General features: G+C 41.4%; 1 protein-coding gene across 5 annotated transcripts in view; it reads left to right on the top strand.

The window, feature by feature from the left end:
* LOC117083389 (kalirin) overlaps positions 1-26453 on the top strand; it is a 499428-nt gene that overhangs the window by 443861 nt on the left and 29114 nt on the right. For all 5 annotated transcript variants that reach the window (XM_033210973.1, XM_033210972.1, XM_033210971.1 and 2 more), the window contains exons 26-30: positions 10179-10248; positions 13057-13146; positions 18186-18278; positions 23614-23725; positions 26151-26341. In XM_033210973.1, coding sequence (XP_033066864.1) covers positions 10179-10248; positions 13057-13146; positions 18186-18278; positions 23614-23725; positions 26151-26341 — 556 coding nt within the window. The remainder of the gene's footprint in view (positions 1-10178; positions 10249-13056; positions 13147-18185; positions 18279-23613; positions 23726-26150; positions 26342-26453) is intronic.

The raw sequence follows: 26453 nt of genomic DNA, 5'->3' as shown, positions 1-26453 counted from the left end.
GCACCTCTCATTTCTAGTGCATAGCTCAGGTTATCTGCCTGTAATTCGGAGAGAGCCTATGGGAGCGAGAGCAGGAGGAAGGGATATTGGGAGATTGAGAGATTGAGAGAGAAAGGGATTAAGATTGACACGACCTTGTTAACTTAATTAGCTAAGTCACTAGAAAATTAGCACCTAGACCAAGGGTTATGTGGTGAATACATATCTTAGCTAGATAGTATTGATCTGTCTAAATGGTGTCACTTTGAAAAATTGCAACCGAATTAGTTCTCTCTCTTGCTCTGTGTGTGTGTGTGTGTGTGGTGTGTGTGTGTTTGTGTGTGTGTGTGTGATCTGTCTGTCTCAAGGACCTTTGTCTTTATAGGTATTGAATGGGGAAATTCCCCAGCACCAAAACTTCTTTAAAGAACAATTTAATATGTAAAATTTAACACCTGCAAACAGTGGCTTTAACACACACTAGAGATTGAAGTGGAATGATGCTTCGTTCTGCCCTCCACTCTCCCCATTTTGCACTACATCTCTTTCCTACATGAAATTTACTTATCTACACAAGACTTAGACCTATTTTGATTGCATTTTGTTAGCATTTCTGGAGCACTCAGACAGGAGAATATATTCCATTAGTAGATCCCCAGACAGTAATGATTTTGTTAATGCAGTCTTCCCATTTTGCCTAGCCTACAACTTGTAATTCAAGAAAATAATTTGTTTTCAGCTTGCTGATTATTAGATTTCCAACTTTGGTGTGGACAGCTTTTTGTTTAAAATGCTCATCACCTTCTGTTAAATCTGAATTTCTTCCTTTTCAATTTTTTGGAGATAGGGTCATAGGTCAGTCTGAGCAATAACATTTTAATAAAATCTCTATTCCCAGGGCTCAGAGGGTCCTCTCAACCATCAAGTGCAACCCTCTCCATGTACAGACAAAGAGACAGGCCCAGAGGAGCTGTGTGTGTGCCCTTCCCCTTTCCTTAAAGGTCAGGTGTTAGATTCCAGGGCTTGGTCTCCCATTTCAGCACTCCCTCCCCTTCTCTCACTCCCTAGACCACCATTGGTGGCTGCCACATCTGGCTGGTTTAATTCATAGTTAACCAGCTTCCATGTGGATCTTAGAATTTGATGAATATTTCTACCCATTTCTCCCAGAGCTATGTCATTCTTGTGCCACACCCATACAACAATTACCTGAAATCGTTTTCAGCAAGGTCTAGATTTTCAAATTAGGGACCAACCATCAAGGCTGGATGCCCCTTCTGCACACTCCCTCCCGCTAGGCTTGGCTGGAAGCTATTAGATTTGGCCTTGGCCCCCAGCCACTGCCCTTCCAGCCTGGTGTTCCCTTCCCTGCAGGAGCAGGACCAGAGATGTGTGAGGTTGAGCTGGGGGCACTGGCCAGGCCAGGGTCAGCCAGGAGCAGTGAGGGGTGAGCAGCAGGGGTAAAATCGAGGCTAGGGAATTTAGGGAGGGGCACCTCAATGAGCAAGTGAACCACAGCCACATTTCGTTCATCTTCCCAGAGTTCCTCCTTTGGGCCAAAGGTGTGCTAGATTAAAGATGAAGCTGGTGCTCTGTAATCAAACCCAGCATCTGCCCTCTGAGTTCTGAGAATGACATACCTGTCTGTGATAAGGGTGGAGGTGGGCACAAGTGGAGCACAAAGAAAATAGCCTCAGTTGCAGAGTAGGAAAGGCCTCATGGAGAAGGGGGCATTTGAGATATAATTTAAGAAAGGGGTGAGATTTTTTACAGGCAGGGATGGCTTCCTTGATGATGGAATAAAGTTTGAACAACGGCCCTGCAAGGGCAAAAAGTGGTTAAGTCTAGCAGGGAGGTTGAGAGGCAATAGGGGGTTTGGGAGTGGGGCACCATCCTGGGTCATGGAAAGCAGAGAGAGGTCCCATTGTCACACTCTCAGGTAGGCTGGGTCTTATCACAGCCATGTCTGTGAGACTGAGGGAAGAGAAAGGAGAGGTGGTGGGCAGAGATAGTGCAAGTCAGAAATGTGGGGAGAGAAAAAAGGAAAGGAGAGAGAGCTAGGTAGATGGAGCGTAAGTGAGAAAAGTGGGCAGAATAATAAGGAGAAGTGGGCAGATAATAAGGAGAAAGGAAGAGATAGAGAAGGAGGGAAGCAGGAGAGCAGGAGGGAGGCAATGACAGGGGGAGGATGGATAGGTAGGTAGGGTAGGCAGTCAGGCAGGCAGGTAGGTAGGTAGGTAGGTAGACCCATCTAGGGAAAGAGGCTCTAGGGGAAGGGGAAGGGGAGGGGATGAGGAGAAGGAGAACAAGGGAAAGAGATGGATAAAGACCTAGACCTTCCCAGAGCTACCATCCTGTTGCAGAAGAATGAGCAAGGTGGTGTTTTTCAAACCATTTTTTATCATGAACTGAAGAAAAATACTGTACATTATGCCCTGATATGCGCATGTATATATGCTATATATAATGGGGAAGTTAAATTTTGAAAACAACACCTGCATTATGTGTGATGCACTGTGGTATTTTGTGTTGGGTTCTATTTCTTCCTCCTCTTTTTTAAAATTATCGTTGCCACCCGTAAATTGATTTTACAACCCCTTGAAACACAAGGGGTTTGATCTATGGCTGCATGGCGAGGCACTAGCTCCACCAGGTGGTGAGAGAAGGGATGTGCCATTCAGGCCACCGGGGAAAGGCCACCCTGCCAGGCTACTGCTACCTTTTCCTTCCTCTTTGCCCCTCCTATCCCTTCCCAACACACACACGGTTGCTTAAAACGTGCATGTTCTATGCTTTCTAAGCTTCTTCCCCCACTCCAAATGCCTTTGATGTTAGTGGTTTCTCATTTATAGAAAATCACAGAATTATCAAATATAAAAGCCCAAAAGAAATCTTTAAAGATAATCTAGTTGTCCCTTGCTCTATAGAAACTGAAACTTACAAAGGTTTATAATCTGCCCAAACCAAAATTAGTGACAGAGCGAAAGAATCCAGCCGTCATTTTCTTAATAGTCTAATGTCAAGGAAAGAGGAAGGGGAAGACCTGTTGTGCTTTTTCTTTGGTCCCCAAACGCACACTTGAAGAGGTAACTTGCAGAACCCATCAGAGGAGCCCTGTACAAATGTAGCTGTGGTCTTGTTACTGTTGCTTGTTTGTATTTTCAGTAAGCTGTCAACATTGGGGCTGCTGATAGACATCGGGGAATACCCAAAGCAAGACAAAGTCTAAACACTTCGTTTGGATGTGTCAAAGTAATGTTAGTCTTAGTTTTACACACTAACTTCTTAGCATCCATGCCTGGTTGCTAAACACCACCTTAATGGAGATGAGTAACATTAAGCATAAGATTAATCTTTTGTATTATTTGGTAACATTAAACTTGGTGTATATCTATGCAAATAACTTTATTCATCTGATCACACAGATTAGACAAAGTAAGAAGATATTGGCAAAAACGTATTCAACAGGTAGCCATGTAGCAAGGTAAATTTTGCTGCTTGTGGTTGAAGACTGAGAGTGTGATGTGCTGAATGGGAGTCCAGCCCTGCAGACCATTCCTCTTCATCCCTAACCTGGGCTAAAGCATCAAGTGTGAAATGAAGGGACAGAGCCAGGTGCTTCTCATGGCTCAGCCTGGGTGATCAGACTGTGCTAGAATTGTTACATGAAAAATCCAGCACCTTTCCCTGAGTGTACATGACCCTCCATTAGTTTAATATCTGCTCCAATATGCTAACCAGCTATCTTAGCCCCTATGGTCTAGAGCCTCTTATGTTCTAGGCTCTGAATCTGCCTGGTCATTAATGGATTCTTTAGAAATAATCTCTAGCTCTACTTGCATGAAAGCAGTTACCCAGCCTTGCTTTGAAAAGAAGGCAGTCTCCTGGACTTCCTACAAATACATGAACCTCACATCTTTCTCCCCACCTCATTTCCGACTTAATGTTTAAATGTATGCTCCACTTTGTTCCTCTTTTTCCCCATTGCCACAACAGGCCCCTTCCCCTTATCACCACCTCTGGCATTCCAACAAGCAAATGCACATTGGCATACAAGGTCATCAAATAGATACTTCCATTTAGATGCAGACTGCACCCTTCAAGTAAAGTCTGTTTGCTGACAAGATTGTGAGCCCCTCAATGAAGGATGTACTTCCCCAGAAGCAGTGAGACTCTAGACCAAATTCACCTTCCGAGAGAATAACAAAACCAGTCTAGCACCTTTGAAATAGTGCTATTTCTATCATATTTAATGACAAAACTCAGAAAGCTTTCTGTTAATAAATGCCAGCAGTTTCATTTCCCAGGATTGTGTACAAAGCCAAAGGGAAGCATTTTCCTCACAAAGTAACTGCATAATATGTTATATTGTAATAATTTAATAGAGTAATGGCATTGCCTTGATCTTGACATTTCTTTAAAAGTTTTATTCCTTTCTGAAAGAACCCCAGACATTCACACAAACGACTTGCTTTGCTCATTCTTTCACAATTTATTACATGTAATTATTGGAGTGGTGAGGGCCAAATTGTTGCTATAGAACAGCTAAGGTGAAATGTTCCATCATTTGTGAAGAGAGTTGTGAGCTGTTTTGCTTTAATTTAAATTCATCATGTCTATTTGAAGTAAGTAGAATGATATTGATCAGACTTACATAATCTGTCATCTTCATAAGCTTCAAATTAAGAAGCAAAACAGAGTTTAATATTGCCACTTACTTTCGACAATTCCATTGAGATGGTAATGACTATCTTATTCAAACTTATCAATTGATGCACCTGGCACAAGCTGAATAGTTTTTTTTAAAAAAAAATTCTTAGCGTTCTCCCCCTAAATTAAATCCTATAGAGCCGATGTAGGATTTGCCATCTGGAAACATGCTGGAATCTAGGACAGTTGCCTTTAAATGCTGATCTATGGACTGGATGTGTGGGCATTACCCAGGAAGCGTTTCTAAACAATGCATTTACTCAAATAGTAACCCCAGAAGGTGATGCACAACCAGGTGTGGGGACCACTAACTAGAGTTTTACAAGAGTGTTCCTTGAGACAAAGTCTGATACTCGCCCCAAAAATGTTGCACCCACAAGGAAGTTTGAGAAGCACTGCATACTGTATTTACTTGAGAGGTTTGTAGTGTAACTCAATATATTATAGGATTTTGGAAGTTCTTCAGCAAAGAAACCAGCTTAGCCCAACATTTTCCGAACAAGGTGACCTTGGAATCTAATTGTTGCTTAATAACCAATCAAGATTTTCCCAGAATATGGTTTAGGAGAAAATAACCTGCTGCAGATTTTTCAGCAAGGGCTTGGTAGGGAGTTCCCCCTAGATACAAGTCTCCAGGAGTGGGGAAGACTGTCAGGTATATGTGTTTATCAAAGAGTATGAGTTTAAGTTTGAGAAGCACTGATCATGACAAACTGCTGTTTATTTAGTGTCTACTGTGTACCAGGCACTAGGTTAGGTTCTTTTTACCTGTGGATTAAATCCTTACAAGCACCCCGACAAAGCTGTTATTTTATTATTATTTTTTGAGGTGGAGTTTCACTCTTGTTGCCCAGGCTGGAGTGCAATGGCGTGATCTTGGCTCACTGCAACCCTCCACCTCCCGGGTTCAAGCGATTCTCCTGCTTTAGCCTCCTGAGTAGCTGGGAGTACAGGCGCCCACCACCAAACCCGGCTAATTTTTTGTATTTTTAGTAGAGATGGGGTTTCATCATGTTGGCTACACTGGTCTCAAACTCCTGACCTCAGATGATCTGCCTGCCTCAGCAAAGTTGTTATTTCAAGATGAGGGGGATGAAGCTTTGGAAGACCCTTTCACAACTGTGACCAAGTATGAACGCCGATTCTTTAACTTGTGCTCAGTTGTGGGAAGGGAAGAAAGTGAGACTTGGGGATAGGTAGATGGGTGAGCTAGTGGTAACTGCTGTTAAAACCTTCATTTTACAGAAAGGCATTCCTCATGAAAATGATATGCTGTGCATTTAATTCAGGTTATAGTATTTTTGTTTCCTGAGGATTTTCAAATTGTACATCTTCCCATAGGTGTTTGGTAGCTGCTATCACAAAACTCAGGGTATTGCTCTATTTAAATTGATAAGATTTTAAATAAAATTGCTAGCACTATCTTTCTCTCTATCAATGATCAATTCTTTAGACGTAATTATCATTGTTTACTTCAAATTAAAGTGACCAGACCAACTGTCCTTGGGTCATAAGTCAAGTAATGGTTCTCCCTGAGTCATCATGGGTATACTTGCCACTGCTGAAACAATAAAACAGTTTTGTATCGTGTGTGGAATGTCCTGATCCAGGCTGTTTTACCATTTATTTGACTATTCTTAAGGGAGAACGGCCCAGGCTGGGCACAGTGGCTCATGCCTGTAATCCCAGCACTTTGGGAGGCCAAGGCAAGAGGATTGCTTGATCACAGGAGTTTGAGACCAGCCTGGGCAACACAGCAAGACCTCATCTCTATTATTTTAAAAAATTGTTTTAAATTTTAAATTGAAATGTGTTTGTGTGTATATGTGTGTGTGTGCGTATCTATATATGTATGTGTGTGTGTGTGTACCTGTGTATGTGCATATATATGATGATGAGGCAGATTGATTCTTTTCTCAACAAAAAAGTATATTTCCCTTTGGGTCTTAACCTAAGTTTGATCCTCAATTATAACATTATATAGTGCTTTTTAAAAAATTTGCACTTTAATGTTCATATTAAGTACATATTAGTTTAAATGTGTCACTTGTAGTTCTTTAAAAGGTAGCAACAAATATGATACTTTTTGACTTTGAGCACTACATACGTGCATTTCTGAAGCCCAAATATCATTATAATTACTCTATCATTCAGGTCAGAATACTCTAAAATCACATATGTGAGGACAAACTGGTTACTGCTAGGAGTCCCCTAGATTTTTTTAAATGGCTTTTTTCTTATTACTAAAGCAATGCTCATTTATTGCAGAAAAAATTAAATTACAGATGGACAAAGAAGTCATCTATTATTCCATCAACTATTGTTAGCATTTTGGCTTTCCATAGAGGACTTGCCAAACATTTTTAATTGCACATATTTATTTTTAAACTCCGAACAATCTCATTCTATGTCGCTGAAGGAAGAACACACAACACATACATGAAATCCATAGCCACTTGTAATTAATTCTACTGCCAAAATGTGTGGACAATAGAAGCTAGGTAAAGTTAGTCAAATAACATTTTGCACCTCTATGGTACAGATAAGTAGTAGAGTAATGCAGAACCACTTTATATCATTTATCTTTTAATTCAATTTTTGAAGGTAATGCATTCTCACAGTTTTAAAATCAAAATTAGATAGAAAAGTAAACATTGAGAAGTGTTGTCCACCACTGTCTTCTATTCTGTTCCTTTACCTGCTTTCCTGTGGTAAAGTCTTTTCTTAGTTTCTTGGGTTGGAAATAAGAACACATAATACCTACTGAGACAAAAAGTTGCATTTTCTACATGTTCTTCTGTACCTTTTCCACTTAGTTTCTCCCAGAGTTCTGCTGTATGAAAACATAGAGAGCTGTGTCTTTCTTTCATAGCTGCATAGTATACAGTTCTGTGGATGTACCATAGTTTAAATGCCTTGTTCTTTACAGACGATCTTTTGCTTGTATAAACAGTGTCACAGTTAATACTCATGTAGGTAAATCATCTTATATGTGTAGACATAACTACAGGAAAATTTCCACAATTCAAATTGCAGAGTCAAAAGATAAGCACATTCATGATTTAATCGGTGCTGTCAAATTGTTCCTTGTAAAGATCATAGCAATTCCACCTCTCTCAGTATGTGTCCCCAAAGCCTCATCATCACTTTTTATTTGAAAAGTATTTTGTTTTTTAAAGCAAATACCATTCTAATAATGTTGGCTTGTTAGAATTTATATCCTCTGAACCCAAACCAATGATTTAATACATTATTTTGAAGTCAGTGTAATTATTTATTTATTATTTATTAACATGGAAAGGAGCCATGGCACAGATATCCACACTGGCAGATAATTCAGTTGTAATTCGATTCAGCTTTGGAATATAGTGTGACTTTTTACCCATTAAATTTTCTTTCCTAATCGTGTCTATATTATAAAACATTGTTTAACACATAGTTTTTAGTACAAATTGGCTACTGGTGGAAGATGGAGGCCAAAAATTAGAAAGAGGCCAGTATAGCCTGAATTTTTTTCTACTTTATCTCTGGGATAGCGATATTTTATTTTGTTTCTTTGAAATAGCTCTATTATTTAAAATATTTATGATGTGCTTAGATTGCTTGTGTAAAAAAGTAGATTCTTACTTGCTAATAAAAAGTCCAACACAAATAAAATATTTTATTATTTATTTTCACTCCTAGAAATGTTCACCCTGAGAGAAAGAATATTATTTTAAGTAGCAGTAATTAATCAATTAACATACATTTTATTTATTTATTTATCAAAATCTTTATTTTTATTCAAAATATGACAAATAACTTTGTGGAATACCCATATTGTTTTAATATAGTCACCCAAAATTATATTTGATAGCATTTTCCAATTCCAAAAGGCAAAAGCTCTGCTTGCATTTTTTGTTAATGAGATTGAGGAAATGTTTATTCATTCATAAACGTCACTGACTTCCCACTACGGGCTACACATTGAGTGTGTACATTTTTTTTTTTTTTTTTACTTAGGTATTGTATTTATTGAATAATTTTATTGTAGCCAATACTGAATTTTCAGCAATCAAGATTTTGTCTGTAATTCATATTTAAGATTATTCATTTCAATTTTATCCTGACATATAATTAAGTCAATATTAAGATACCATGTGTTAACAAACTCTTTTTTTTTTTTAGATGAGTGTCTGGAATTTATTTAACAGCAGTATTAAAGCTAAACAAATTGGGCATTTGAGTTGCCTGAAAGAATGTAAATTTTATATATCATTAAGATATATCAACCCTTTTGAGGGCACCTATATATATAAATATATGTATACACACATACATATATATATATACACATATATATTATTATTTAAAAGCATGTGGTTATTTTCTTTTTTTTATTATTATTATACTTTAAGTTCTAGGGTACATGTGCATAACGTGCAGATTTGTTACATATGTATACTTGTGCTATGTTGGTGTGTACCCATCAACTTGTCAGCACCCATCAATTCATCATTTATATCAGGTATAACTCCCACTGCAATCCCTCCCCCCTCCCCCCTCCCCATGATAGGCCCCGGTGTGTGATGTTCCCCTTCCCGAGTCCAAGTGATCTCATTGTTCAGTTCCCACCTATGAGTGACAACATGCGGTGTTTGGTTTTCTCTTCTTGTGATAGTTTGCTAAGAATGATGGTTTCCAGCTGCATCCATGTCCCTACAAAGGACTCAAACTCATCCTTTTTTATGGCTGCATAGTATTCCATGGTGTATATGTGCCACATTTTCTTAATCCAGTCTGTCACAGATGGACATTTGGGTTGATTCCAAGTCTTTGCTATTGTGAATAATGCAGCAATAAACATACGCGTGCATGTGTCTTTATAGCAGCATGATTTATAATCCTTTGGGTATATACCCAGTAGTGGGATGGCTGGGTCATATGGTACATCTAGTTCTAGATCCTTGAGGAACTGCCATACTGTTTTCCATAATGGTTGAACTAGTTTACAATCCCACCAACAGTGTAAAAGTGTTCCTATTTCTCCACATCCTCTCCAACACCTGTTGTTTCCTGACTTTTTAATGATTGCCATTCTAACTGGTGTGAGATGGTATCTCATTGTGGTTTTGATTTGCATTTCTCTGATGACGAGTGATGATGAGCATTTTTTCATGTGTCTGTTGGCTGTATGAATGTCTTCTTTTGAGAAATGTCTGTTCATATCCTTTGCCCACTTTTTGATGGGGTTGTTTGTTTTTTTCTTGTATATTTGTTTGAGTTCTTTGTAGATTCTGGATATTAGCCCTTTGTCGGATGAGTAGATTGCATACATTTTAATGAAATTAGTTCCAACATTAAAAACTGCACCTCGCCATCTGTCGCTTAGACAGTAGAGAAGCCATGTGTACATAATTGAGAAGTTATGGTTGTGCTGGCCTCAGTGCAATCCTCTGGGGGGTCAGCTGCACAGAGGTGTCTGATTCAGTCTTTTTCTCCTCTTGCAGCATCTTCCTCAAAGAGCTGGAGAAGTACGAGCAACTGCCTGAGGATGTGGGACACTGCTTTGTTACCTGGGTAACCTACCTGAAATCCTTCTCCCACTGCCCATACACATGGCACCACTCTTCAGTGCCTGACCTAAGGACTGGGGTCATTGCCAGTCTCACACAGGACCAGGGGCTACTGAGAGGGACCACGAGTAGGTCTGAGAGAAGCCTTGGGAAAAGTTCTTAGACATCAGGATTAAGCTCCATCTTAAGCTGTCTAAGAACTTTCTAAAATTGTGAGGTTGGAAGAGTGGAACAAGACTACCACCCCTGGCAGAGGAACTGCATCAGCTCAGTCCATTAGCTATTGTTACAGGATATGGATTAGGGAATTAGAACTTTAGGAAGCCACCTAACCATTTTTTTAAAATTTATCTTTAATTTTGTGGATACATGGTAGGTGTATATATTTATGGAGTAGACAAAATATTTTGATACAGACATGCAATGTGAAATAAGCACATCATGGAGAATGGGTGGGGTGTCCATCTCCTCAAGCATGTATCCTTTGGGTTCCATCTAACCGTTGGTTACATTTTCTTCTTTAATAGAGAAAAACAGATTTTTGGGGTATCCATCCCAATTCTGACCCACAAGATGAGTGCCTGGTCATCCTCCTTCATGCTATTGTCATGGGCCAAGTAAAGGGGCTGAATGTACCAGGTTCTAATTATATAAACTGAAACATTAGTCTTCGTTGGCTCTCCACTCCGCATTATTCTGAACTCAGGCTCATGTACAATATGTGAATGCAAACATCTCCAGGGAAGTCCACTTAGGACACTGAGTGCAAACATGCAAGTCTTCCCCCGGGGTCAAGCGTTCTACTATTTCACAATTACCTGGTAATAACTTCCAGCCTTAAGGGGCTAATTGCCTTTCAAAGTGTCTTCATGATTCAGAGAGATTATGTTCTCAACAGCCCTATGTGGTAGGCAGGACTATGTTTATGTTTTAGATTTTAAAGATGGGAAAATTTCAGATGAGATAGGAAGTTAACCAGTTCACTGACATGTAATAAATATTGCAGTCAGTCCCACAACTCAAGACCTGACTCCCAGACAAGCTTTTTTTCATGAAATCTTAAGGTTTGCTTTCAAGCACTCTTTTTTCTTCAGAAAGTCTTAGCTACCATTTTATTTTTTCCTAATACATTTTCTACCTCTAAATAGATGAGCCAATGCAAAGCCCATATTAATGCTGATAAATAATTTATGACTCCTTGCACAGCCAACATAGAGAATGACAAGATTGACCATTAAGTAAAGGGGTTTTTTTGCATCATCTTTCATGAAATTTGTGGATTTCCTTTACAATCAGTCATAAGAATGATTTATCATCATCTCCTAGGGATGGTGAATAACCTAGGTAGTGTATAGCCCTGAAAATTGGCTTCAGAATTTTTTTGTGATTGGATAAAATATTCACCTTTTACCAAGAATTACCCCAAGGTGACTTTCTTAAGTCTCATAATCTTAATATATGAGTGTAATGCAGAAATGAAGGGTAGAATAAGTTGTTTGTAATGTATTAAAAGGCAGTGGTCAAGACCAAAAAGCCTAAAGTCAGATACCCTACTTGCTACCTGCTAACTGCGAGAATTCAAAGTCACTTAACCAATCTGTGCCACAGTTTTCTTACCTGCAAACTGGGGATAATAACAGAACTTACTGTATAGAGGTCTCATAAGGACCAAATGAGTTAATACATGTAAAGCTCTTAGAACAATGCTAGCATAAATGAAACCTGCTGTAATAAACACATATTTGGGCTGCTGTCTCAGAAGAGGATGCCAACACAAAGTTCCAAAGGCACTGAGATGGGTAGCATTCCGCCAAATAAGAAAAGTATTTGGTGGCCAAAATACACATACCTTTCCCAGTAACACTAACCCAGAGAGTTTTCAGAGTCTTGAATTTTCACCCAGCCATAAGGTTCTTGGCTTGAAGTAACAATCTGGTTAGGAACCATTGTTTAGCCTCTGCCCAGGGGGTTACTCTGCTTTCTTTTTCCCTGTCATTGCTCTGAGAGGTTGGGGATGGCATAGTTCCTTGCCATGCCCCTCCACCTTTGTCCAATGGAGACATTTAGAGTACAAGCAGATCTACCTCTGAGATCATACTTTTTTTTTTTTTTTGAGACGGAGTCTCACTCTGCTGCCCAGGCTGGAGTACAGTGGCCGGATCTCAGCTCACTGCAAGCTCCGCCTCCCAGGTTTACGCCATTCTCCTGCCTCAGCCTCCCGAGTAGCTGGGACTACAGGCGCCTGCCACCTCGCCCGGCTAGTTTTTTGTATTTTTTAGTAGAGACGGGGTTTCACCGTGTTTGCCAGGATGGTCTCGATCTCCTGACCTCGTGATCCGCCCGTCTCGGCCTCCCAAAGTGCTGGGATTACAGGCTTGAGCCACCGCGCCCGGCCTGAGATCATATTTTATCTTCGTTATTTGTTTTTGTATTCAGAGCAAATGCTGTCCTTTTTTAAGATGGGGAGCACAATTGTAATAAAAAAAAAAGGGGTAAAATCTGTAAGTAAGTTCTGTCTAACTTCAGAATATGTCAGGATATATGAATTGCTTTTTCTGATTCTTTCTAGCACAAACTAGTATTAAAATGAGCTCAGTTCCAGAAGCTTTCTGTACATGCCGAGAGAAAAAGACATCCCAATGTCTGTTAGGGGACCATGGAGGCTGGATGAGCATAGCACATTTGCCATAGAAAATCTAGACACTGGCATCTGAGGGTTTTGACTGTACAGCCCTTGCTGGGGCATTCAGCATGGTGGACAGAAGGGAGCAACTAATGAATGCTTATCTATTATTATCTTTGTTCTTTTTAGGCAGACAAATTTCAGATGTATGTCACCTACTGTAAAAACAAGCCTGATTCCAACCAGCTTATCCTGGAGCATGCGGGCACCTTCTTTGATGTAAGCTGTGGTTTTCTATTCTTGAGCAGCTGATGAGCAGGTGGAAATGCTTCTCTGCTTTGGCATAATGGATGTTTAGCTATCCTTTTTTCCTAAATTTTCTTTACTGGCCACTCCAAACCTTAAGCATGGGAAAAAAAACAAAAACAGTGTATGTATTTTGTTATATCCCTTCCTATCTTGACCAGTGTGATTTTGGACAAGGCAAATTTGTCTCCATGCCTCCAAACCAAACCTAGGTAGCCATAAAGCACATGTTTAGAGAAGGCCCACTATGATGCAGTGGTTGATTAATATATTTCACTTCTGCTTCACATACAGCTCTCACAAACGTAGTGTTTCCAAAAGTGTGATCCTCGGACCTCAGTCCACGTCTATTAAATCAGAATCTCTCAGGGGGAGCCCAGCAACCTGAGTTATAAGGAGGCCTCTGGGTAGCTGAAGCCCACTCAAGTTTGAGAATCAGTTCTCTAATGCAGTTGATTCAACCTTGGCTACACGTTGGAATCACCTGGGGAGCTCTGAAAAAAACTGATTCCTGAATCCCATGCCTGAGGTTCTGCTGTGATTGGCCTGACTGTGGCCTGAGCATTGGGATATTTTAAAGTGTCTGGTGACAGTGATGTGCAGCCAGGGCTGAACACTTCTGCTTTAACAGAAGCCAGGAGAAGAGTGAGGCTGATGTGCCTTGTCAGGTCCTTTGGTTTGGAGTGATGACACAGTCCTGTTGGGGAATGGTGGGATCTGTTTAGTGCTGCTTCCCAAAGAGAGTGACCTATTGGCTTTACAGTAAGCCAAATCAAAGGGGGCCCTGCAGGATTCAAAGGATGAATAAGAGGGAAAGATGAAATTGGGGAAAAAAGAAAGTTTAGTGAGAGGCAGACTATAGCAGTGAAGGCCGTTTTGGCAGTCATATCAGAAGTGACAGAAACTAGAAACAGCACTTTTTAAAGGTTATCTGTCCATCTTTCTGCCTATCTGTTTTCATTTTTTTCATAAATCTTTGGATGTCTACTGTATGCAAGATAGTGGGCTAGGCCCCGTGGAGAATATAAAGACATTTAGACATGGCTCTTGTACTCAAGTGTACAAAAGACACCTTCCCTGAGCATCTTTCTAGCCTGGCACTGCCTCAACAGAAATGATTCTACAAATGTCATATTGCTCAGTAAAGAAATGACTCTTGAACGGAAAGAAGCCGGATGAGGAAAAACGCACATGATTTTTTAAATGGAGCATTAATATGGAAATGGCTCTATGTGTCCCACACTAGAATATCTTGGGTTAGATTTGGCACCACAGAAGAACCCAAGAAAAGTGCTTCTGTCACCTGATATTATTGGGTATCATATTAGATGCCCTATGCCACCATTACATCTGATTGAGAATCTTTTTCTCTTAGGATGCTTCTGTTGCTTATTCATGAGCAATATCCAGAAGGGTCTTTTTGAAGCTTTAAATGCATTGTGTCCTGTCTTCCACTTAGCACTTTTCTGACATCCATGTCCTGTGCTCTGAGCATGCCTCAAACTCTTCTGCTTCCTATCTTTGCTTACACTGCTCTTTCTGCCTAGGATAGATTGTGTCCCCTCCACACAATACAAACACACAAACACACACACCCTTCTCTCCCTCTCTCTTCAAAATTCTTCCTATCCGTTAAAGTTCACATGCTACTTCCTGCATGAATCATTTCCTTTGTACTTTGTGTCTTTGTCATAGTATGTATAATGATTTGCCTTTTGGCGGGTTAACAATGCACCTTTCTGTTACTCACATCTCCCTCCACCTGTGAGCTCCTTGAGACCTTATGCCTGATTCATTTTTGTCACATCTCAGTGCCTGTCACCAGAATATATTTTCCCTTAGTCCTACATACCTTTCATCCCCATTTCTAGCCAATTTCTATCCTTTGATAAGTCAGATGTATCCCCAAACTTCCCACCCTATACCCCATTTCCAACATAGTGCCTAGTGAACCTCTACATTAATTGGAAAGACTGATGGAAGCCAGAAAACCAGTCCAGTATGAGTTCTTCAAGTCTGCCCCGGAAGTGGGAGTGGAGGACAGTAGACTCTCTGGATTGATTTCAAAACTTTCCAAAAGGCATAATCTTTGCAGCTTATTTTCATTCCATCAGAAGAGTTTCCCTAACTTCTACAATTAGGAACCATCTGCTTTATGCCCTCATTCCATAAATGAGATTTATAAATGCGATAAACCCTTGATAAATGCAGTCACCTAATATCCATGACTGTAAAAAGAATGCAGAGAATTTAAAGTCTTAGAAAGGCTTACACATTCACATGATCCAGAATTTTTGACCCTAAATGTGAGAACAGCATGGGTGTGATGTCTAAGCTTGGTTTGACTGATGTAGGCCCCTCCCTCTCTGCTCCACATGCAGCCTTCCTAAAGCTGGGCTTTTCGTCAGAGAGGGAAGAGTGCCAAAGGTGAATTGTTGCTTGTGCTTTCTTGCCAAAGCTCCCAGATAAACTCACAAGGTTCAGTTGCCTGAAGAGAGTCAAGCTGCAGCTGTTTTGCCCATCATCCTCAAACAAACCTTGTAACTACACACCTCTGGGGAAGAGGCAAATAGTGACAAAATTACTACTTTCGGGGATAGAAATCATTTCTTATAGGCAATGGAATAATTTTTAAAACCCTTATTATCTCTTTTCAACCCTTCTTCATAGCCCCATAACAAGTCCTATCAAGTCCCTCTTTAAAATATTTCTTTTATTCTTCCTAATACTTTATTCTCACTAATTCCAGCTTAGGGCATGCCCCTACATTGCATACCTGGACCTATTTTAAAATAACAGCTTTACTGAGAGATGATTTCAGATATCATACATTTTGCCCATTTAAAGTATGAATTCAGTGTTTTTGTGTGTGTGCTCACAGATACGTGCAACCATCCCTACAGTCGATTTTAGGATACTTTCATCACCCTCACAAAGCAACCCTGTATCCTTTAGCCATCACCTCCCAGCGCTTCACCACAAACCCCCACCCCCAAGCAACCAATGATGTACTTTATGTCACTACAGATAGATCTACTTTGCGTGGACATTGCATAAAAATTGAGTCATAATACATGGTCTTTTGTGACTGGCTTCTTTCACTTAGCATAATGTTTTCAGGGTTCATCTATGTTGTTTCGTGCATCAGAGCTTCATTTCTTTTTATGTCCAAATAATATTCCATTGTATGAATATTCTACATTTTGTTTTTCCATTTATCAATTCATGGGTATTTGGGTTTTTCATGCATAGACCTAGAATTTGAATTGCTGGATCATGTGGCGACTTCAGATCTACACACCTGGGCTTTTGCAATAGCCTCATAACTTATCTCTGTCTATTTCTCCAAGATTTACCCCCATGTTGCTATTAGCTATATATTACTCTTTCTGAAACGTTACTTTCATCACGTGTTTTTTTCTCTTTTTTGTTGTTGTTTGTTTGTTTTGAGACAGGGTCTCTCTCTGTCACCCAGGCCGAGTGCAGTGGCATGATCATAGCTCACTACAGCCTTGACCTCCTGGGCTCAAGCAATCCTCTGACCTCAGCCTCCCAAGCAGCTGGGACAAGAGGCACGTGGCACCATACCCAGCTAATTTTTGTATTTTTTGTAGAGATGGTATCTGGCTATGTTGCCCAGGCTGGTCTTGAACTCCTGGACACAAGCAATCCTCCTGCCTCAGCCTCCCAAAGTGCTGGGATTACAGGCATGAGCCACCATGCCCCACCCGTTTCTTCTCTTTAAAATCTGTGATGCTTTTCCATTGAAAAACTTACCCTCATATCCTAACTCTTTTCTAACTCAAACCCATCAATGACCCAGCCTTGCATATCTAACTTTATTTTTCACTTCTTATAGAAGGTGGGTGTGCATCCTCTGTACCATTCGGTCATGGTCCTCATCATCATATAAACACACAATGATTATTTCAGCTGATACATTTTGTGTTTGATGTGAGTGAGTGTCATTTCTCCAACCTTTTACTTAACCCACCCCACCTGCCCACCTCACCTCTTAGCTCCAGGTGAGGTTGAGGGCTTGTCTCTACTAACCATCTGGCCACTCCCAAACCCAGTAATCACTCCCATTTTTATTGGCTGTACCATTTCCTGTATTGTCCTTTGTTGATCTCTAGTTCATGTGCGTTGAGTATTCTCAGCTAGACTGTAAGCTTTTTGAGAGCAGAGACAAAAATGTACCTTTTTCTGCCACTTATAACCCCTAGACTTTGGGGAGTAGAAGATCATTTTGGAGGCAGGATAGAGACTAAAAGGAGAGACTAGAAGCACAAACAGCAATTGGAAGCCATGGCCTTAACCTGGGCATGAGTGATGAGGGTGATGTCCCTGGAAATGGAAAGGAAAGATTTGTCACCAGGGATAACAGAGGAGAAATGACTAAAATTGACTCCATGGTTTCTAGCTTAGGAGACCTGAAGAATGAAGGAGGTGCCATTGATCACTATGAAACATTTATAAGAATTAAAGTGATGACCCTAAGTTGGGATGTGTTAAATTTAAAGAGAAGGATGGTATTAATAAAGGAGATATATCCGTGTGCTATTTTAAGGAGACTGAGGGCGGGGAAAGACTGATCAGGAGCCATCAGAATGGAAGTCAGAGCCTCATTCTCTGCCTTCCCTATACTCTCTTCTCCCCTTTTTGGAGCTGATTTCCTTTCACTCCTACTTCATCTCTCCTTACCCTCCCCTCTGTTATTTACCTTATTGCTCACTTTTCTACTGCTCTTTTTCTCCATTTTTGTTCAATTTCTTTTAGTTTCACACACCTGCTTCTTTCCCTAACCCTTCTCTCTTTTTAGTCTCTCTCCATATCCATCTTGGTCTCTTTTGTTTCTCTTTTTACTCCCTCTCCCTATCAAAGAACATGTTCTCAAACTTGTCTACTTTTTTCTCTTTCTTCCTCTCTTTGACCCCTGCCTCTCTCCTTTCAGAACACACACATGCACACGCCCCTCTGTGTCTAATTGCACCTTGTTCTCATCCCTGCAGGAGATACAACAACGGCATGGTCTGGCCAATTCCATCTCTTCCTATCTAATTAAGCCTGTCCAAAGGATCACCAAATATCAACTTCTCCTGAAGGTACCTCCCCTCCACATCCCCCTCCACTGCCTACCGCCTATGGCAAGGGAGTCCCAGCTTTGGCCCGTAAGGATGGGAATGCTTCCACCTGAAGACCTTTCTTCTACCCAGAGCAGAACTTCAGCCCACGCTGGCGTTGCTGTCCTATCCCATGGAATTCCAGATGCCTACTTTAAGGCAGAAGGGGAAGAAAAGGGAGCAGGAATAAGTTGTGACTATTTTCTCATCTACTTACCACTGCAGAACTTTTAGCAATTGCCTTCTCAGGCACTGACTGGCTCCTAGAGGCTTTCTTGTCCCTCCTTACAGAAGCAGATTCTTCCTGGTAGTCCCCGCTTTTGATGAATCAAGGGTCAGAGTCTGGCCAGGCACAGTGGCTCATGCCTATAATCCCAGCACTTTGGGAGGCTGAGATGGGCAGATCATTTGGGGTGGGAGTTTGAGACCAGCCTGGCCAGCATGGCGAAACTCCATCTTTACTAAAAATACAAAAACTTAGCCAGGGGTGGTGGTGTGCACCTGTAATCCCAGTTACTCGGGAGGCTGAGGCAAGAGAATCACTTGAACCCAGGAGGCGGAGGTTGCAGTGATCTGACGTCACGCCACTGAACTCCAGCCTGAGTGACAGAGTGAGACACCATCTCAAAATAATAATAATAATTAATAAATAAATAAAAGGTCAGAGTCCTAAGGGCAGTGCCAGTTTACATGGATAGTTGAGGCCAGGGTAGCACCTACCATTGTCTTAATCTCTGTGTTTGTCAAGACGATGAGGATTTTGAGGGAAAATAGTCAAAGGGTACATATTAAAACACAAGAGTATTCTTGTATCTGTAGGTTCTCGCATGTTGGAGTTCTTCTGGAGCCAACCAAGAGATTTGGATCTTCCTTCAAAACCTTTTCTTTAAAAGTTAAATAACCAAATATGCAAAACACTAAGTAATTTGAGTTGATCCTTCTCATATAAGAATGCACTGATACATTGAAAATAATGTCATTTCCACAGAAAGCCTGGGGAATTGACGCAAGTAGTTAAATAACCCCCATCTATATTAATTCCTAAAGTTTAGGGGTAGAGTTTTCCCTCATTTGAAATATACTGCTGGTTGCTCCTTTAATGCAAAGATAAAGGGATAGTAGGGGACATGTTATAAGTACATTGTGTAATTTCAGAGAAAATCTGATGTAATTCAGCTCCTGTTTAGAGATGCCTGCAAAAATTTGCATAATCTCATTTCACTGAACTTGAAAACCAGTCTAATTTCAAATCCGCCATTCTAGTCACACTGGAGTGAGTTCACCATTCCCAGCCCATGGAATCTCCCTGGCTTAGCACTTGAGGTTCCATGATGAGAGGCGTGAGGGCAACAGTGCAGTGAAGGTGCAGGAGCCTGTGCCCTGGTAGGGTTTTCTGTCCTCTGAGTCAGAGTGGGGCCGTGCCACATCATTTCCCTTCAACCTCCTCCCTGCAATTCTTCTCCTTCCTCATCTCCAAGAAGAGGCTGTGGGCGTTTGCTTCCAGGATTCTAGCCATCCAACCCTGCAGAAATGGCTTAAAGTGTTACAACTGGACATCACACCCTCGGCCTTTACTGAGGACTAGTGTGAGAAAAGAGTGTGCAGACACCCCACCTGTCCTGGCAGAACTGCTTTCCCTTCTTTGTTTTTTGGAATTTCTTATATAAAGGCTCACAAGAAATTATTGTGAGACCTCAGGACAGGGGCATAGGGAATCCTCTCTCCCGAAAAATGGGTATACTTTCTGTCTTTAAATGACAGATGCTCAGGCGCTTCTTTACCTGTGGCTATTAGAAAGTTAGCACTGAATTTTGTGGTTGCTTACAGTAGAATCTCCTTAGCCCAGATTTTGTGTATAATTATCTTCTTCTTTCCTATCCCACTTAATGCTTGGCCTTTTAAAATTATTTTCATGGCCGGGCTTGGTGGCTCATGCCTGTAATCCCAGCACTTTTGGAGGCCAAGGCAGGTGGATTGCTTGAGGTCAAGAGTTCAAGACCAGCCTGGCCAACATGGCAAAACTCTGTCTCTACAAAAAATTAGCTGGGCATGGTGGCATGTGCCTGTAATCCCAGCTACTCAGGAGGCTGAGGCATGAGAATTACTTAAGCCTTGCAGGCAGAGGCTGCAGTGAGCCAATATCATGCTACTGCACTACAGCCTGGGCAACAGGGTGAGACTCCATCTCAAAAAAAAAAAAAATGAATAAAATAAAAAATGAAATTATTTTTCTTCTGCTAATAGACTTTTTAAAATTGATTTTTATGGTTTTTAATGTATGTATCCCACCCAAAGGTTTTTCAGGAATTGGTGGGGTTGTGAATTTAAAAAGAAAAGAAAAAAAAAGGAAAGAAAGACAAACCAGTGCTGACTCAGCTATCCACACTCCCAGTGTCTTAAATCAACTAAGATGCAGTTCTAAAAGAAATATAGCTTTTTACCTCTCCCTTTAATCCTGTAAGGTGTAAGCCCTCTAGGATGAATTATGTGGCGCAGACAAGGGAGGGAAGTTGACAATAGAATAGGCTTGTGTTTTGCTGTAGGCAGTTGAAGGAGTGGGCTCTGGAACTTTGTTCTGGAATTGAGTGTTTTAGGAAGAGGTGCCTATAGAGGTAGCTAAGAAGTGGAAAAATAAAGTGGCAGGAATTTGATTGTGAGGAAGTAAATTTTTTTTTTTTTTTTTTTTTTTTTTTGAAAACAGGCTGGGCACAGTGACTCACGCCTATAATCCTAGCACTTTGGGTGTCCAAGGCGGGTGGATCACTTGAGGTCAGGAGTTCGAGACCAGCCTGACCAATATGGTGAAACCTCATCTCTACTAAAAATATAAAAATTATCCAGGCATGGTGGCATGCACCTGTAGTCCCAGCTACTCGGGAGGCTGAAGCAGGAGAATTGCTTGAACCTGGGAGGCGGAGGTTGCAGTGAGCTGAGATCGAGCCACTGCACTCCAGCCTGGGTGATAGAGCAAGACTCTGTCTCAAGAAAAAGAAGATAGTTTCAGTCTTTTTTAAATGTGCTGTTGGCAGAGTGCCTGCTGAGTAAGAGAAAAACAGTTTGCTGAGCTTTTACTATAAATAAATAATATGGGACTTATTTTCATAAAGTCAGTTTTATTTCAAATAAATGTATATTTAATTATCAGTATCCTCTGGGTTCATCACTTTAGGTATGGCATGAAAGTAGAAACTTTATGTCAGAGTGCTCAGTATTCTTCATGTAAATCTGCTGTGGCTTTACAAAAGGATCCTAAATTAAATGTGGAGCCTTCTCCTTATCACAAAGTGTAGCAAGGATCAGGGAAAATTTATTGGCCCAGCTGGTAGATTGGTAGACTCTCTCAATTGTTTTGAGCAGGGGGGATTAAACTAATTTGTGTTTTCTGTCACAAACTGAAGCGTATTTCTTGTTTTTTCTCTTATGTTTTACCTCAGGATTTTCTTTGACGATGTATGAAAATAAGATTGGGAAGGTTAAAATAAGGAAAGGGGTGGGAGAATCTGAGCACTTTAGGTTGGCAGAAGTCAATACCACTTTCTGAACAAGGATGACATTATAGTGACTGGAGCCAAGGACAGAGCTGAGCGCTGATCACTTCTCCCTCCCAAACATGTGCTCTAGGGGGCGCACTTCTTCTTTGGACACTCAAAGCTCCCTTATTCCTATGGGAGTGTATCCAAGATAACACTAAGGATTGGATTTTTAGATCAGACTCTCACTAATTAGATATCTTACCAAGTGTGGAGCTTGACTAATAATTTCAAGGATACAAGTAATTCTAAGGCAGAGGTGACATGGGAAAGGGCCAGGACCACCAGTGCAGCTCCAAGCCTTTTCTTGCAGCATCAGGACATGCTGTGGCCAGATTGACGTACAAGGTCTGTAAATTATGTATGTCACATTGTATCACTTGCCCTAAAGAGAGTCATTTGGTCATGAAAGACATTCCCTTTTTACTTGGATAGTTGCATAGCTTATGTGACACCTTCCAGAGAGCCATGCTTCTAAAGCCACAGATTCTAGGATTATTTACCATAAGAAACCCTAGACAGACAAGATTTATCCTATTAAAGGCATTTCCTAGATAAGTCATCTTTTCCTAGCAAGTACCATTAGGTTATTTGTCAAGAGGTCTGTCATTAACGTGTTTACAAGATTTGATCTGGTGAACTTCTTTCTTTCTGGGAAAGGCACCTCCACTCAACACGCATCCCCTGCCCCCTGGAGGAGAGAGTATGGTTTGCAGATCTGTTGCTTAACCATTCCCTTCCCAGTATCAAAGTGAGCAAGATACAATGACCCTGATAGGAAAAATGAAAAGCCAACGTTCTTCTGGTTTGGGCAAAAATCATTCCAAGTAGTCTTATGATTCTTAAGATAGTTGGAAATGATCTTTTCTCCACCAACCAAATACTATATATATTTTATGGGGATGGTGATGACTGAGTCCCCAGTGAGGAAATACAAAAGAAAGGACATACTCCCCAGCTCCCCAGGAGGTAAAAGAAAGAAGGTATTGCCCCTGGAAGCCTCAATGGGGGACAGAATATAGGAGAGACAGGGTTGATGTGGTGGATAAAGTGCCAGACTTGGATTCGGGGGACCTGGATTCAGGCCCCTGCGTAGCCTCCACTGAGTTCTATAACCTGAGGAAAATCACTTTATCTCTCTTAATCGCACTTACCTCATCTGACAGTGAAATAGCCTAGAATCCCATCTATTGGCCCCAGAGTAGGAACTCCTGATCCGTATGATCTAAAAATATTTTATTACTCTGGGATGTCATAAGCATATTAAGTCTGCAACCTCAGGTTGTTCCCAGTAGGATGGAAGTCAGCATTCAGGCTGTAGAGACTTGTAAATAAAAGTGGTGTCAGCAGTAAGCATGCAGGGATATATGGGTGCTGCGTAGCACACTCTTTATCTCCCCTTTATCCTTCTCATTCTTCTCTTTGTTCTCTTTATTGGATTACACAATACTGCACCTCTGTTCTTGTGCTTTACCGGGTAGTCCCTTCCCTAAGAGGGCAGTCCAGTGACAGAGAATGCCTCAGTTGCTGACTTACAGGTCAAGCTATATGGGAGTTGGGTTGGACTGAGTTAGTTTGGGCTAGATTGGGCTGAGAATGCTCAGTGTGAGAGAAAAATTGTGGTTGAATTCTTGGAGATAACCCCTTACCCCACCTCACTTTCTTTATAGCTCAGAGGGAACCATTACAGAGAGCGAAGCTGGTCTGTAATTTCCTTGGTGGGCTAGGTGGTGGGAGGAAGCTGGGGGAGATGGCCCTAATTGTGTCCGGACTTTTTTTTTCCCCAGGAACTTTTGACTTGCTGTGAAGAAGGGAAAGGGGAGCTCAAGGATGGCCTGGAAGTGATGCTCAGTGTCCCAAAGAAAGCCAATGATGCCATGCATGTCAGCATGCTGGAAGGTAGCTGTCCTCCCCACACTGGGAAAGCCTCCTCTCTTCCTTAAGACGGGGAAACTTGCATCATGAGAGGAAGTGGCGTGAAATTAGACAAAAAAAGCTAAGGCTGGAAGAGAGAAGAAACGACAAATAGTTACATAGGCCCTTGTTGTGTGAGAGGGGCTCCACAAGGACCAACTTGGCTAGCACCCTGCTTCCAAGAAGGACCAGGCCTAAGCCACTGGAGGTTATGTGGACATGTTGCTGCCCATGAGAGAGTCCAGGACAGGCCATTACCCTCACTGTTGGTGTGCTAGAGCTCCCAACCCACAGCAGTCTTGTTAGTCTGTGTAGCATCTGCATTGCATCGCCTTGGTCATCACAATGAACAGAAATCCTGATCACATAAACACACACAGACACACACACACAAAGCATACCATCTTCAGCCTTATGCTCTTTTTTTTATTATGGTAAAATATACATAATATGTGTAGCATAAATTTACCATTTTAACAATTTTTGAATATACCGTTCAGTGGTATTAAATACATTCACATTCTTGTGCAACCAGCATTTTGTCCTCATGGAAGGTTAGTAAGTCCAGCCAAACAACTCTGATAAGACTTCAGTCAGCTGAAACTATCTTCTTAGGACCAGAAACCTGTAGAGTAAGATTCCAGTAAAGTCGTCTTAACACTGCAGAATGAGTGGGCAGAGCAGCCATACTGGGGCGGAATTTGTTAGATGAGTTAATGATTTAACATTTTTGGGGGAGGCCAAGGTGGGTGGATCACGAGGTCAGGAGTTCGAGACCAGCCTGGCCAACATGGCAAAACCCGGTCTCTACTAAAAATACAAAAATTAGCCAGTTGTGGTGGTGCATGCCTGTAATCCCAGCTACTCGGGAGGCTGAGGTATGAGAATCGCTTGAGCCCAGAAGACAGAGGTTGCCGTGAGCCGAGATCACATTGTTGTACTCCAGCCTGAGTGATAGAACGAGACTCCATCTCAAAAAAAAAATAATTAACATTTTTAATGGTTGCTAAAGGAAATGTGTATAGTCTGTTGCAAATATGTAAACACGTGGCTGTTTTTTCTCTTCTGGACTCCATCCTACTCCGCCAGTACCACCACCACCACCTTAGGAGACTTGATATGGTCTCCATATTTCCTGGACCATCCTTAGCAGCAGAAGCCTCAATTCTTAGAGCAAAGGAGCCCTGGCTATTTTCCTTAGGCTGAGCAGGAACAATCTAAATGTACTCCTGTTGACACAGTTTCTCCACTCCTTTCCTCCCTGTTTATACGTTCACCTCCACCCCACCGTGAAGTACCTGCAAGTACCCAGCTCCTCCAGTCTGTCCCTGACCTATGCTCTGGATCCAGCTACTCCGTGCATGGTCTGTTTACCAGCAGCAGCAACAGCACCTGGGAGCTTGTCAGAAGTGCACATTCATGGACTCACCCCACACCTACTGAATCAGAATATCTGGGGAGGTTGGAGGGTGGGCAGTAATCTGTGTTTTCACAAGCTCTCCAGGTGATTCTTATGCACATTAAAGTTTGAGAGCCTCTCTTAAAAACTTAAAGTGGTATAAATATAAACTGTATAAAGTGGTATAAATATAAACTGCTGAAGTCTTGTGCAAAGCAATCAAAGGGGGGAATTCTAGAAATGGAATACAGGAATTAAGGTAGACCAGACACGGTGGCTCATGCCTGTAATACTAGCACTTGGGAGGCCAATGTGGGAGGATCACTTGAGTTCGAGACCAGCCTGGGCAACAACAGCTGGTCTGTAGAGACCTTGTCTCGACAGAAAATATAAAAATTACCTGGGCATGGTGTTATGTACCTATAGACCCAGCTACTTGGGAAGCTAAGGTGGGAGGATCACTTGAACCTGGAAGTTCAAGGCCACAGTGAGCCATGATCATGCCACTGCACCAAAAAAAAAAAAAAAAACAAAAAAAAAAAACAAAACAAAAGACGAATGAAGAGAATTAAGGAGGTAATATGACAAATAAAGATGAGCTGAAGACACTCAGTCAGGAAGTGTTTGTCCTCAGCCCTACTCATAGCTGCAAGTCAGGAACAGTAGAAAGTTGTGGAGGACAAAGGAGCTATGGGATTTGCCCTTGCAGGAGGCCAACTGTGGGTATGTGAAGATGTGAGGTTGCATAGAACCTTTGCAGGAGATTCCACTAATATTGGTTATGTATATAAAAGACATGGTGCAGGAAGGGGTCAGGAGAGATCTAATTGCAATTCTCAGAGATGTCTATGGAAGTGTTCAGCAGTCTCTGGAGTTAGCAGAGAGAGAAAAACCCTTCAGGAACTGAGGACTAACAATAAGAGAGGCCTTTCTCCAAGAGGGGAGTGGAACATGGCCCCCCTGACTGTGGCAGTAGAGAAACTCCACAGGGTGAAAATGGATGTTTTTCAGGGTTCGACGAGAACCTGGATGTGCAGGGGGAGTTGATTCTCCAGGATGCCTTTCAAGTGTGGGACCCGAAGTCGCTGATCCGGAAGGGGCGGGAGCGGCACTTGTTCCTCTTTGAGATCTCCTTGGTTTTTAGCAAGGAAATCAAAGACTCTTCAGGACACACGAAATATGTTTACAAGAACAAGCTACTGGTAGGTGGGGCAGGTGGGATAAGACAAGACTCCCTGCTTTCATAGAACCCATGGGCAGGAAGGGATCTGGACACACTCATCTCATCTCCTCCCCGGCCTCCACACCAAAACC

Source organism: Trachypithecus francoisi, unplaced genomic scaffold (genome assembly GCF_009764315.1).
Source record: "Trachypithecus francoisi isolate TF-2019V2 unplaced genomic scaffold, Tfra_2.0 Lachesis_group0, whole genome shotgun sequence".
NCBI lineage: Eukaryota > Metazoa > Chordata > Mammalia > Primates > Cercopithecidae > Trachypithecus > Trachypithecus francoisi.
This window is presented reverse-complemented; position numbering and strand designations above follow the sequence as displayed.